At 35.3% G+C, this 15,631-nt stretch overlaps 1 protein-coding gene across 1 annotated transcript in view; it reads left to right on the top strand.

The window, feature by feature from the left end:
• Positions 1–15,631, top strand: part of LRP1B (LDL receptor related protein 1B) — a 1,839,752-nt gene that overhangs the window by 1,093,499 nt on the left and 730,622 nt on the right. The window contains exons 12-13 of the mRNA XM_045868938.3: positions 8,617–8,797; positions 14,849–15,068. Coding sequence (XP_045724894.2) covers positions 8,617–8,797; positions 14,849–15,068 — 401 coding nt within the window. The remainder of the gene's footprint in view (positions 1–8,616; positions 8,798–14,848; positions 15,069–15,631) is intronic.

Genomic DNA, 15,631 nt, shown 5'->3' with positions numbered 1-15,631 from the left:
TAGTGTTTTTGTCTTCTTTGGATAAATAACCGAGTAGTAGAATTACTGGATCATATGGTATTTCTATTTTTAATTTTTTGAGACACCTCCAATCTGTTTTTTTTTTTTTTTTTTTTAAGATTCATTTATTTATTTGAGAGAGAGAGAAAGAGAGTATGAGCAGGGGGAGAGAAAGGAGAGAATCTCAAGCAGATTCCCTATTGAGAGCAGAGCCCAGTGAGGGGCTCAATCTCACTACCTTGAGATCATGACCTGAGCCAAAACCCAGAGTCAGACACTGAATCAACAGAGCCACCCTGGTGCCCCTCCATATTGTTTTTTATGGTGGCTGCACCAGTTTGCATTCCCACCAACAGTACATGAAGATTCCCTTTCCTCCACATTCTCTCCAACACTTGTTTCTTATCTTTTTGATCCCAGCTATCCTGACAGGTATGAGGTGTCTCATACCTGTTTATCTTTTCATGTGTCTGTTAGTCATTTATATGTCTTCTTTGGAAAAATGCCTACTTAAGTCCTCTACCCATTTTTTAATCAGATTATTTGGGGTTTCTTTGGTGTTGAGTTGTAAAAGTTCTTTTCATATTTTGGATACAAACCCCTTATCAGATATATCATTTGTGAATATCTTCTCTCATCAGTAAGTTGCTGTTTTGTTTTGTTGATGGTTTCCTTTGTTGTGTAAAATCTTTTTATTTTGGGGTAGTCCCAGTAGTTTAGTTTTGCTTTTGATTCTTTTGTCTAAGGAAACAACTCCAGAAAAATATTGCTAAGGCCCATGTCAAAGAAATTACTGACTTTGTTTTCTCCTAGGAGTTTCATGGTTTCATGTCTCGCATTTAGGTCTTTAAGCCATTTTGAATTTATCTTTGTGTATGACATAAGAAAGTGGTCCAGTTTAATTATTTTGCATGTAGCTATCCAATTTTCCCCATAATATTTATTGAAGAGACTGTCTTTTCCCCATTATACATTCTTCCTGCTTTGAGGGGTATTGACAATATAGGTGAGGGTTTATTCCTGGGCTCTCTATTCTGTTCCATTGATTCACATGTCTGTTTTTGTGCCAGTATCATACCATTTGATTACTATATCTTGAAATCTGGGATTGTGATAACTACAGCTTTGTTTCCTTTCTCAAGTTTACTTTAGTTATTTGGGGTCTTTGGTGGTTCCATACAAATTTTAGTATTATTTGTTCCAGTGAAGTGAAAAATGCTGTTGATATTTTGATAGGGATTGCATTGAATCTGTAGATTGCTTTGGGAAATATGGACATTTTAACAATATCAGTTCTTCTAAATGGGTTGGTTAGTTTGTATGTCAAAGGCATGTTCCTGGCTGGGCCCTTCGCTGTCTCTAAGAATTGACTATCCCGAGGACAGGTAATCTCACTCTAGCTGGAAAAGTTCTTTTAAAGATGTCAACATGTCAAAATTTACAAAAAATAAAAACATTTAAAAATATTTACAATACAACTCTGATATTATTTAAAAATTAGTAGTGGGTTATTATAAAAATGAGCTATATACTCATTGCATGTTTGTAACGCACTCTTAAATTGGAAGCATCTCTGTCCTCCATAGTGTGTACTTTCCAGAATTTCATCTGAAAATAATGAATGTGAAGAGTATCTTTCTTCTGCTCAGAGCATTCAGCAAAATAATTTCCAGGTCACAGGTGTAATAAGGTTCTTCAGAGAAACAGAACCAATAGGATGTATGCATAAAGAGAGAGAGAGATAATTTGAAGAATTGGCTTGCACAACTGTGGAGGATGGCAAGTCAAAAATCTGTAGGGTAGTCTGACAAGTTGTAGACTCAGGGAAAAGTTGATTTTGTACCTCAAGTCTGAAGATAGTTTAGAAACTCAATTCCCTCTTCCTCAGGGTACTTTAGTCTGTTTTCTCTTAAAGCTTTCATCTAACTGGATGAGACTAACCCATATTATGGAGGGTAATCTGCTTTACTCCAAGTGTATGGATTTAAATGTTAATATCACCTAAAAAATACCTTCACAGCAATATCCAGACTTATGTTTAACCAGATCTCTGTATACCTTGGCCGAGCCAAATTGACTCATAGAATTAACTATTACACATGGCTAGCTGAACAAAATGCTTCAAGATGTGGTAGGATAAATCAATAAATAATTCCCATAAGAGTAATAGCCTGGAACCCAAAAATGATTATTATTTGTAGTCATATTTGCACACTAATTTGTTTGTTCATCTGTCTACATTTATTAAAGAATACCAATTTATGACTTCTATGACTTTTCTTGGGAGATAGTTCTCCATGAATCACTCACATTTATGCATGTCTTGGAGTGAGGCAATTATTGCCTTTTAGTCTGAAGTATTTTTTTTTTTAAGATTTTATTTATTTATTTGACAGAGAGAGACACAGTGAGAGAGGGAACACAAGCAGGGGGAGTGGGAGAGGGAGAAGCAGGCTTCCCGCGGAGCAGGGAGCCCGATGCGGGGCTCCATCCCAGGACCCCGAGATCATGACCTGAGCCAAAGTCAGACGCTTAACGACTGAGCCACCCAGGCGCCCCTAGTCTGAAGTATTCTTTCAAGGATGTTTGTATAGGAAAGAGCCTTGGAAGAAGAGATAGTTTACACCTACAGTGTAAAGGGCAGCCTTGTTTATTGCCCTTTATAAAAAGATTTGAGTTTTCTAACTTCAGAATTATTTTTTGTAATACAACTCACTGATTGTGAATACATCTATAATGGCCCAACCCAGTCATCCCCACGGGACTTTGGAGTAAAAGGAACTGATATCAGTTCTGCCGAAGACCATACTGCTTGCTATTCCATGAGTAATAAAGCCCTTTATATTTGACTTGCAAGTCTTGTGTCTTCCACTATCATCCATGAACCAATAATGGACTAAGTTGTTAGCTTGAAAGTAGGGTAAAAACTCAGTTCTTAACAACTCTTGAAACCATCCATTTAATTATCATTTTAGATTACTTTATTGGTAACTATGATGCTTACCGTGATACTCTCATTAATCTTACCTATGCTCATCACTGCATCAAAGACGAAATATGTGAATGTGATAGAGAGACAATCTGTATCACCCTCGTCCCAAATTGAAACTAACAATGTGATGATAAAAGGAAGCTACTATGTTTTAATATAGTCTGTTCATCTTAAAATAAAACCCTATATGCACTTTACACATCTCTTTGAATACAACAACAAAGTATTTTGTTCTGATTGAGAGGAGCTTGTGTATTTACCCTCTTGGACCTATTAATTGATCTGAGGAAGGACCTGGAATGAAAATGAGGATGAGAACATCAGCCTCAGCTGGCCATGGGGGACAGATAATACAGAAGACTTCAGTCTGGCCAAAGATTCCTATAACCTCAGGAGATAGGAATTTCAGCAGGCAAACTTAACTGCCACACTATTAATTAAATCAACTTCATTCACTCATGTCAGATACATATAAGCTGTGATGCCTCAGGGCACATTGAAATACACAAAGAGGATTTGGATTAATTGAACTACATGAATATGAGGCAGGAGAACTGTCCAAGTGCTGACTCTGAATTGTCCAAGTGCTGACTTTGAGGCAAGGTAAAGCATCTCTGGCCCTAAGCATGTCTACCTAGCATACTATTTAAGGCATGTGATCATCCTCTGCACTCATGGAAACTCTTTTGTAATACTTGATTCCAACTCAGAAAAATAATGTTCACATTAAGGATAGAAAATCCTTAAGGATACATTGGGAAAATATAGGCATTGTGTTTTTATAATGCCAATTATCATGTATAATTTCCAATTAATTCCTCACTATGTTAATCAGAGTCTCTTATAAAGGATCAAGACTTATGGATTACTCTGGAGATCCAGTCTATACACCTTAATAAAACTAAAGCTTTTGCTGTTTAAAAAAAAAAAAAATCTGGGACCCATTTTTTAAAGTAAATAATTTTGTTTTAAATATATAAAACTTTAATCCTCTTCTGTTCCATAAAATGTGTAATGATACAAATCAGACCTGTAATGATGTTTTAGAACTATGTTTTTCTTTACTCTTTTTAAAATGCTTATTTTATCTAGTCTAGGTATTAAATTAATTTAAATAACTTTTCTAATTACTTATTTCTTTTAAATCCACATAATTCTTCTCTTTAATTTACATAAATTGTATTATCTCTTATTCATTCTCATTTCCTAAATGATAGATACCACCTATAACAAATTGCTATCTTCAAGAATTTTTCACTTAAGTGAAAAGTCTAGCTTTTGATTATATGTGTGTGTGTGTTTTAGCATACCACTCATATATTAGGCCCATTTATAAAAGGTATTCTTTTTTTTTTTTTAAAGATTTTATTTATTTATCTGAGAGAGAGATTGGGAGACAGAGAGCATGAAAGGGGGAGGATCAGAGGGAGAAGCAGACTCCCCGCTGAGCAGGGAGCCCGATGCGGGACTCGATCCCGGGACTCCAGGATCATGACCTGAGCTGAAGGCAGCCGCCCAACCAACTGAGCCACCCGGGCGCCCCTAAAAGTTATTCTTAAAATACCAGAACAATATTTACAAAGGAAAAATGATGGAAAGTTTAATAATTTGAGCCAAAAGAGTACGTTAATCAAAACAGTATGCATTCACAGAGTGCATTAAAAAGTCTGTTTTTAATCTGAAGTATATAGATAACTGTCTCAATTCTCACTTAGAATGGAACTTGTAAATATGTTAATTAAAAATTATAAGAAAACATTATCTACTGGAATTTCTCTCTTTCTTTCTCTTTTTCTTTCTTTCTTTTTTTTTTTTTTTGAAGGAGTTACAAACCTGTTGAGAGTCCTTCCCTACTGATAAATGAAAATGAGTATTTTGTTAAACTTAAGGGCAATTTTGCCAGATTAAAAAATACACATTTATAATCTTTGTTTGCTATTAGTTTAATAATAATAATAATAATAATAATAATATAGTAGTGAATGTTGATTTTGGAATGTAGAATACTTGAACTCTACCCAAAGATATCAAAGCAATCTACTCTATCAAGTTTCACCAACTTTATCAAACACCTTTCTTATATTTGAAGTCATGTGTTTTCTCAAGCTGGTAACTCAAATCTCTGTAGTCATCCATGTTTGTTTGAAATTTGAGTGACAACTTTCCTATGTCCTGATCACCTGTTTGAAGGATTTTGGTCATAGAGTCCCTAATAGTCCATTGCAGGTAGGCTCCAACCAAACTCTTCAATAAAAAAATCAAATTTACATAAAACCAGTGTCCTATGTCATTGCTTTAGTGTTCCATCAGTCATTGGCTCATTAAAGGCAGCTATTGCCTGGGTGGCTCAGTTGGTTAAGCGACTGCCTTCGGCTCAGGTCATGATCCTGGAGTCCCTGGATCAAGTCCCGCATCGGGCTCCCTGCTCGGCAGGGAGTCTGCTTCGTCCTCTGACCCTATCCCCTCTCATGTGTTCTCTCTCTCTCATTCTCTCTCTCTCAAATAAATAAATAAAATCTTTAAAAAAAAAAAAAGGCAGCTACTGAATGGTATGAAGTCAGAATACTTTCTTTATCAATGTATAGTTGTTGAAAAAGGGATTCACTAGTTGTTCAGTCTTTGTCCTACAAGAGAAGAAATATCTCCATACCTTATTAAAGATAGCCTAGAAAGAGTTCCTATTTGCACATAGACTGTTTTATGAGTTTCTTTATTTTAGAATTTTATTCAGCCTCATTCTTCCCACAATGGAAAACAAACAAACAAACAAACAAACAAAACACACACACACACACACAGCTAAAAAATACTAGGCCAGGGTGTCTGAGTGGCTCAGTCGGTTAAGACTCCGAGTCTTGACTTTGGCTCAGGTCATGATCTCAGTGTTGTGAGATTGAGCCCCGCTTGAGGCTCAGTACTAAGCAGAAGTCTGCTTGAGATTTTCTGTCTTCCTCTCACTCTGCGCCTCTCCCCTACTCTTGCTCTCTCTCTCAAATAAATAAACAAATCTTTAAAAAGAACCATTAAGCTAATTGTTTCATTGCTATCTTAAAAGACTAGATAGGTAGCTAAGGGGAAAATTATAATGATAATGATATTATTAGTAATAATATTAATAACAATATTTATGTAACATTTACCATATGCCAATCATTATTTTAAGGATTTTGCATATATTCATTCATTTAATCCTAAGCCAATCCTATGAGTTAAACACTATCATTACACCCATTTTAAAGATTAGGAAATTGAAGAGCAGCAAGGTTAAGTGAATTCACTCAGAAATATGGTGAGTGGCAGAGCCTAGGCCTTGTAATTCAGAACTTGTGATCCTAATCACTCCTTTATGCTGTTCAAGCATTTCATTTTTCAAAGAAAAAGCAACCAATATAATTAGGGACAGAATCCTCCCAATTTTGGAATTCAATTCCATTTCACTCTTACTTACTAGTTATTCACAGCCGACTCTGCATATACTATTTCTAGGCAAAGTTGGCCACTGGTCAAAATGCAAGGAAGTGTTATTAAATAATCATTTTCAGAGAGAAAAATATGAGGAATATTTCTATCAAGTAACACTCATAAGGCAAAGATCCAGGGCATATATAGAATTATTTTATCCTGATAAATGAGTAAAAGCTAACGTATTTTGGGAATTGACAATATTGTAGGCAGTATGCTAAGTGCTTTCCATGCAGTAGCTAAGTTACCCCTTGTTATCACCTTGTGATGTAGGTGCTATGATTATCTTCACTTGATGAGTGGAGAAATTAAACATCAAAGTAACTGAGTTGCTTACCCAAGTGTCAGAAATAAAATTTCAATCCACATAGTATTGCAACTGCTTCATATGAAAAATAAATAAAAAGTGTCAAGTTAGATGTCAACAGGAAAAGTTATAAAAATAAGAGGGCTATTGAAGATGGAAGTGTTCTTGCTGGAGTAGATTTCAAATGTAATACAATTTTTGAAAACTGACTAACGAGATAAAAATCAGCCACAGACTATTAATAAATATAAAGGAAAAGAGTAAACAGCTTTTATTTTTCCATTATGCCAGAGCAGGAAAGTGCTCAGTAAAATTAAGTGTCAATAAAGTAAAGACAAAATTAAACTTTTTTTTTCTAAGCATAGACACAATTAACCTGTGAAAATGACTCATACGGGATGGTAATGAAGCAGATAGCTTAGTGAAATTGAGAACATATCTGATTCACTATAATGGGATTTTCAGTTAGATCAAATCACATGTTGTATTAGTCACCCTGAGTCAGGGCACATGCTGATGAGCAGAAGGGTCACCAAAGAAAATTTTATTTTTCTCCAAGGCCAGAAGGGTCATGATTTAAAAACAGGATAATAGTAAATATTTATTACATGTGCATATGAGGGAATATCAGGGAGATGTGCCCATAGCGTGTCAATCAGCACTTCTGTCTCTAGTGCTTTGTCCAGTAAGCTCCAGTTCTCTACCTCATCCCTGGGAGGAAAAGAGACAAAGGCTCCCTTGGTTTTGAGAGAAGAAAAGGAGTTCACAGTAATTTCTTATGCAGCAGAGAAATGGAACTGCCTTTATGATGTTGTAGACAGTTTGGAAGGTTGTTCATCAAATCGCAAAAAACGAGAGCAGGACTCACCCCAGGAATAGTGCAGTTTTAAAGATCTGTACACTGGGGATCATCTGACTTGGATTTTTGTTCCAATTCTACCACTTCTTGTGTGATAATAGACGATAACCCTTCACTTTAAAGTGTTGGCATTTTCCTTTCTGTAAAGGGTTTGAATTAGTTGAACTCATATAAGATTATGTATTTATAATATTCCTTTGAATTACCACTGCCTGTATCTTACCGAAGTCTGAGTAGTGTCCTTTAAAAATAAGTCTAGAATGGGGCACCTGAGTTGCTCAGTCAGTTAAGCGTCTGCCTTCGGCTCAGGTCATGATCCTGGGGTCCTGGGATCAAGCCTCACGTTGTCAGTGGGCTCCCTGCTCAGTAGGGAGCCTGCTTCTGCCTCTGCCCCTCCCCCTGCTTGTGCTCTCTTCCTCCCCGCCCCCATCAAATAAATAAAATCTTAAAAAAGTAAGTCTAGAATATAGAGAATTATTTCAGTGTTTCTTTGGGATTCACTGTTCATGCAGTTCCATCATGAAAACCTGTTCGGGGCTTTCAAAGGTGTGCTGGACCTGGTCATCTCTTAGCAAGAGGGCATTCCTATTATTTTGATTACTCAGATTATATATTGCAAGTTTCAATATGCTTACTTTTTGAACGTAGTACTTGTTCATACTACTCGATTTTTTTTTTTTTTCCTAAACAGTCTGTATCACTATATTTATGTTCTGGGAACTTTCTCCCTTTGCTGTGCCATCCCGTATATTTTCCTGTTTTCCTGCAAATCACTGTTTCATTTAAAATATACCGAGACAGGGCCTGTCATTCACATAAAATGGCATTCAAAATAAAATTGAAAAATATGCTATGGAATGATATTTTCCAAAATCAAACTATAAAGAACCCATGAATCAGAATTCATTCCTTTTTGAATTAAACATTTCTTAACTAAAACATAAGCAGTGTGCACTATTGTAAAATGTGTTGCTCTCTTGTTTTTTCTTTTTGCAGATCTTGATAATGTGGAAGGCATTGCTGTGGACTGGATTGGAAATAACCTTTACTGGACAAATGATGGTCATAGGAAGACCATTAATGTGGCTAGGCTGGAAAAAGCTTCTCAGAGTCGGAAGACTCTTTTAGAAGGAGAAATGTCCCATCCCAGAGGGATTGTGGTGGATCCTGTTAATGGGTATGTTATATTTTATCAGCTTGATATGAGGAAAATATTATTTTTTTGTATATTTAGTAGTAGCAAGTTTGATTTAAATTCACACATGAGTGGCCTGAATGGGAGAAGTTACTCATTTAATGATTTTCTCTTGTAGAAAATGTGCTAAATAAACGTGTCAAAAAACACTTAACTGAAATAAACAGATTATTTGTATAAAGGATATATTTACTTGATTTACTCAGACAGGGACCATAATTCTCCATTTTAGACTGCCTGACACCAAGATAAATAATCAATTGAGATAATCAATCAATTTACTTTTTAAGGGTATTAAAATTGAATGTATTCAGAAAATAGAAAAGATTTTTTTTGTACATTTACTGTGGGCCAGGCATTTTGTTAAATGGGTTCACTAATCCTCACAATAATCTTTTGAACTAGTTGCTATTCTCATCTTTGTCTTACAAAGGAGAAATTGATAACTGATTTACAAAAAAAGCATTAAATTATTAAGTGACCAAGTAGGTATTTAAACCCCAGCAGTCTGTCTCCAAGAATTTACTCAGAGCCACTATACTCCACTACTTTTTACTAGTCAAGGTTAGTCGTGCTATTTGTTTTAGGATGGAATAGTTTGTGCAATTCTCAGGAATATATTTTTCCTATTACCTGAATACAAACAACACTGTGCATATAGAAATATTGGAGAATGTGACCATTCCTAACAGAATGTCAGAAGTAAATGAATGAATTACATATTTTAAATGTACAGTTGTTATATGTGATGTTTATCCCTCCCATGTCTTACATCGCACTGTTTTAAAATAGTATCACAAAACAAATATTTTTTATTCCTTACTATACACATAGAAAAATACTCCTTTGCAGAGGAAGTGTATAGCTTCCTAATAAACTGAGATCACCAGACTGTAGTTCTTGGAATTGTTTGTCTTGAAAATAGCTCAAAACAAATACAATTAAGGTACTTCTTCCTGGGCTGACATTTAAGCAGTGGATGAACTCATTGTATGTGTTTTTATAAGACATAATTATAAAGTAATTTCAGTGATTTTATGTGTGGATTCCATAATTATCTGTCCTTTTCCTGGACTTTTAAGCCAAATCATCTATCTGACCTAAATTTAAATCAAGGCGATCTTAATTTTAAGAGAAACAATTTATTACACACTGTCTAAATCTACTTGAAGCAAGATATCTTAAAACAGCGTATTCCTTCTCAGTATTCTGTTAGAGAAATACATGGAGGTCATAGAATCATATGATTTAGAAGGAAATTTAGAGGCCATTAATCCCATCTCTCTATTCAAATTCAAGAATCCCCTTCAACACTGCCCTAATAGGCAGGCATCCAACTTGGATTTGAAACCTATAACATTCACATAGTTTATAGTATTTGGGGATGATTTTAATTGACTTTTTTTTTCCTTTTCATTAAGGCAATATCTGCATCTCTGTAATATCTACTAGCTGACCCTATATTTGCCTCTGTTGCTATGAATAATCTTAAATCTTTTCCACTAGACATTTTCTATTTTCTAGTATGCACCAATCTGAAAAACACATATGTGTGTATGTATGTGTATATATGAATATATACATACACATAAATATATGTGTATGTATATATACACATACATACACATATATTTATTTGCATACACATACACACACACACATATATTTTCATACACACAAATTTTTCCCTAGCAATATACCATATCCAGAATTCTGCACTAGGTATACAGTAGTTAACAAAACAGGCATAGCCTTAAACCTTGTGAAGCATCTTCTGTTATCTGCAAGGTGCAGGATAGGCAGATAGAACAAGAAATAAGTACCAAATAAGCAACTAATGAAGTTTCTACAGACCAGAATGAAGCAGGAGAACAAACAGGATGACATAATGGAGACTAACAGGTAGACGGATTTTAATAGGTTTGCTGAAAGGCCTCTCCAAGGAGGTATCACTCAAACCAAGACTTAACATAGAAAAGGAATCAGCAATGGAGAGTGAGGGAAAGAGTACTTCAGATCAAGAAAAGCATACATTTGAAGATCTTAAGTTGGGTAAAAGCTTGACTATCAGAGGAACCGAGATGAGGGCAGTAGAGCTGGACTGTTGATAGCAAGGGCAGAAGTGATGAAGATGCAGTGGGAAAGGAAGCAGGACCTTGTCTGCCAGGATGAGAGCTTTGTACTTTGTCTTCAGTGCAAGGATAAAATAGGGAAGTAAGAATTTTAAAAACTCTAACCTGTTCTGTGGAGAATGGATTGGAAGAAAGAAGTGGAATCATGTGAATTTAGTTGTCCAAATAATTGTTTGACCATAATATAATTTTTAAAAAAGAAGAAGAAACTTTAATTTGGAAAAGTCCATTTAAAATAAGCACAATATAACTTTGCACAAAACGTTAAAAATAAGAAACTTGATTTATTTACATTTTTTCCTACCATCATACCTATTTGTAGCTGTATACAGGAAGAGAGAATTACAGGGTTTTTCTACTAAAATAGCCAATTAAGGGCACCTGGGTGGCTCAGTTGGTTAAGCGACTGCCTTCAGCTCAGGTCATGATCCTGGAGTCCCTGGATCGAGTCCCGCGTCGGGCTCCCTGCTCGGCAGGGAGTCTGCTTCTCCCTCTGACCCTCCTCCCTCTCATGCTCTCTGTCTCTCATTCTCTCTCTCAAAATAAATAAATAAATAAAATCTTTAAAATAAAATAAAATAAAATAGCCAATTAATAAAAATTACTCATTTCAGAGATATGCTTTATCCAAAGTTTCATAAACAATTACAAAATCAGTAAAGAATTTGTTCATTTATTTCTTTATTAAAACATATTCTTGATTAACTGCCATATAGAGCAATAGAAATTAGTAAGACAGTAATTGCCTTCAAGGAGTTTATAATCTGGTGTGCTTATCAAATACCTATCAAATAAAATAGAATGAAATAATGCTCTTCAGAAAATCATTGTGGTTTTTCAATTCAGAATTGAGCTTTAGAGAATGAAAAGGATTTCCAAATGAGTAGATTTGGTCTCTGCGGCTTAGGATGTGCAGTCATAAGGTTAGTCACTGTACTGACTAGACATTATAAGTATGTGTTTAGAGGCAGGGATGTTAATGGCAGTTTTGAGATGAGATGAGTTCACTAAGGCTAGAGCAGAGGGCATGTGAAGGAACATAGTAGGAGATGAAACTAGAAATATGCAGAAGTCTTCGATGTTGGGATTAAAAGACGGGATTTTTTTTTTTTTTCTGATGACAGTAATTGGAAGGTTTTGAGAATAAAAGTCACATTTTTCAATTCATGACTTAGGAAGACAAGTCATAGAAATATGATAGTTGTATGGGAACAATTTGTTAGAAGATCCCTTTGAAAAGGGATAAAAGACAGACTATAGCATTTATAATAGAAATAGAAAAGTGGGGATTGAAAGAATGGAATCGGCAGGCCTTAACAGTTGTAGAAATGGGGATAAAGCTGTAGGGGGACTTGGTCATGATGGCACTATTTCTCAAGCTGATAGATACAGATGAATTCCCTCCTTTCCAATAATTTCTCACTTCATAATTTATATTAGTAACTTAGAAACCTGCGTCTCCAGTTCTGACTTCTCAAAATATCATCTGTAGTAAACATGCCCAAAGCTGAGAGCATATTTCCCCCCAAACATGATCTCCACTATCCCTACCTCAATTAATAGTGGCACACCCTTTAGTTAACATAGCTCTTATGTTAGCACTAAATCGAGTTTTTTTTTAACAATAAAATGTATGTTATTTTCATGGCAGAGAAGTGCTTAAGGATTTCAATATGTCTAGGATTGACCACCACATAATACAATTTAATTTGGGGGTATGATCAATATCAACAAAAGCAAGCTTAGTGCTATAGGGTACAAATACAAGTAAGAAATAATCCCTGCCCTTAATTATTTTAATTTTTGATCGAAACCATCAGACATGTAACACCATTGAATATAATACAAGGCACAAATTCAATAAATATTATTTAAAAAACTAAAAAGAAATGTCACTAGGAAATAAAGGAAAGAGTTTATTTTGACAGAAAGAGTAGAAATAGATTTCATCAAATAATTGTATTTGAACAGGACTTGAAAAATAGAGGTGAAATTTTTCTTTCCATATTAGCAGAAGGCTCACTTAACTTAGTATTTAGTTAATGAATACCTGAGTCTCACATATAAAAGGATTTATATTAGTTTGTACTTACTTTATAGGTTATATTTCCTATTTTCTGTGTTTAGGAATCATCACATTTCATATTGATTATAAGGCTTCCACAATATAACTTTTCATCACATAATGAAATTGGAAGATGATAATCACATACCTAGCCTCTGTTAGATTGGCACCCTTGTTTAAATTTTTTCTTATATTCTGTTTGAATAAAAATAATCTTAGAAATGGATCAGATCACAAACAATGATTTCTTTAAATAGCAAAACAATATAAATTATGCTTGGATTCGCCACAATTACCCCTTATGTATGTGTCTGCAGGTATATGCAATTTGGGTTGGAGAATCAAAGGAAAAAAAAAAGTGTTACTGTGGTTAAAAGAAACCTACAGGGGAAGATAATTGCAATTTTAACAAGTTGTAAATTAGCAACAACAATAAAACTGCATTGACTAACCATATTTAAGATTTCATGAAGTATTAATAGAGATAAAAAGTTGTATATTTCTCTTTTACATAGTTGATTTATACAGTTGAAGTCAACTAGTTATATCTAAGTAACATAGGACTAGAGGAAATGAAATGACTATCCCGTTTGTTCCTAATTTTTTCCAATAATTAAGACCACTTGAAGAACATGCTGGATGCAAGATAAACATATTTCCATGTTTATTTCTAGGATAAGAATGTATTTTGACTTAATAAAACTCACCAATCCCCATATATTTCCTCAGGTCTAAAAAGACATATCAACATAATTTTAAACTGTTAAGGGAGTTTTTAAACAGCTAAACTGGCATAAAATAATGGATGGTGTGTTACATCCTCAGTTGTCCCAAATCTTCCTGTTTAGATCGCAGTAGGGTTTTTTTAGTCATGGATACAGATTTTTCCCAAATTACCTCAGAAATTCTTTAGGGTCCACAAAATGTGGGAGGCAAAGGGCATTTCTAAGATCAGCAGCGTAGAAAAGCTTTAGAGCTTCATAAAGTTGTATATGAGTTGACTGAATTAAAACCTACACTTTAATTAATAACTCCAGAACTTTCACATGACCCTAGAGCAACACTTTTGGAGGGTTTTAACATTATTCATGAGGGAATTGGAACATTAGCTGAAGGCTCCGTCTCCCCCTGTTAGAGCTTACACAAAAGACTTGTTTTTAAAGGCAGAAGCTTTTGTTTGAGATAGAAATTAAACCTCAAAATCTCAAGGTCAGTCAACCTGATGTTATTAAACTTATGTGCAGCTAAATCATCTTCTGTGGGTTTTGAGGTAACAATAAGCAGCCATAAAGCATAGATAATTTGCATGAGGAAGACAAATTAGACTTGGACAAATAAACCCAGTATGACCATACCCTTTAGTACAAAGACAATTCAGTTGCCTGTCTTAAAAACTAATAATTCATCGGAGATTAAATAAAGCCTAGAGTAGATCATTAACAGCAGGGTGAGTTCTCAGGTCAGTCAATCTGCTTTTCAATCACATCATCGATTATCTGTTTTCTGAAGTGGACAACATTTAAAAACAGGAATGCCTCAAAAATCACTTTCCAAACTTGGTATCAACCCCAGAGAAAATCAATATTTGGCACTTAGTGTTAGGCTAAATAGCGAATTTTCTGTAATGTGTCTGAATGGACTGGCTTCACTGAACACATCTGTACTTCCCCCCTAGGACTCCACAGATGCCCCCTCGCTTTGGCCGATGAGCATTTAGCTAGGAGGAGAGATCAGAATGTAATTAGATTTTAGAGCAGTGCCCAACCAAAAGAAGCGTCCCTCTGTATGGTGGCTGGTTGAAATAACACGTGTGCGCTCTTGTTTGTAACGTCTTAGTTGGATGTATTGGACAGACTGGGAGGAAGATGAAATAGATGACAGCGTGGGAAGGATCGAGAAGGCCTGGATGGATGGCTTCAATCGGCAGATTTTTGTGACTTCAAAGATGCTGTGGCCAAACGGTTTAACTCTGGACTTTCGCACCAACACATTATACTGGTGTGACGCCTATTATGATCATATTGAAAAAGTGTTTTTGAATGGAACTCACAGGAAGGTAAAAGACAAATACTGCTGCTTTTTAACTCACAGGCTTCTTCACAGAGTGTTGTTGTGTTGTGTTAGAAATACTTTCAAGTTTATTTTTACCCCTCTGAGATGGCTGCCAGTAGTCTCTGTGGGGCGGCTAAAGGAGGCTGAGCATTAAGAAGTGCAGCTGGCCCTTGCCTCCGGGAGACCGGGATCAGCTCACTGTGGTATGCCAGCATTTGTGGGATTTTAAAAAGAAGCTCTCAGGATATCAGAGCTGTTTTAAAATGCAGTTTTTCTCCATCATTTATGAGTTTGCTATGACCAAGCGACCCGACTCTATTCAAATATCTTTAATATTTGCAGGTGAAATTTAACCTATATGTTATGAAAAAGTAATTATAGTGCATTTATTTAAATAAAGAACTTCATGACAGTGGAATTGAAACACAAAAATGAACTGGACTTCAAGCCTATTGCTATGAATAAATATCAACTTCCTCTTGCCTCTTTGGGTAGGATCATTGCAAAACGATTTTGAAATTCTTGAGTAACATGGAGGATGGAGTTGACTGTGTGCCAACAGAGGCC

The sequence above is a fragment of the Mirounga angustirostris genome, unplaced genomic scaffold (assembly GCF_029215605.1).
Source record: "Mirounga angustirostris isolate CCGP_5_RB_7025 unplaced genomic scaffold, mMirAng1.0.hap1 SCAF_3, whole genome shotgun sequence".
Taxonomy (NCBI): domain Eukaryota; kingdom Metazoa; phylum Chordata; class Mammalia; order Carnivora; family Phocidae; genus Mirounga; species Mirounga angustirostris.
Note: the sequence above shows the minus strand (reverse complement) of the source record. Positions and strands in the feature narration are given on the sequence as shown.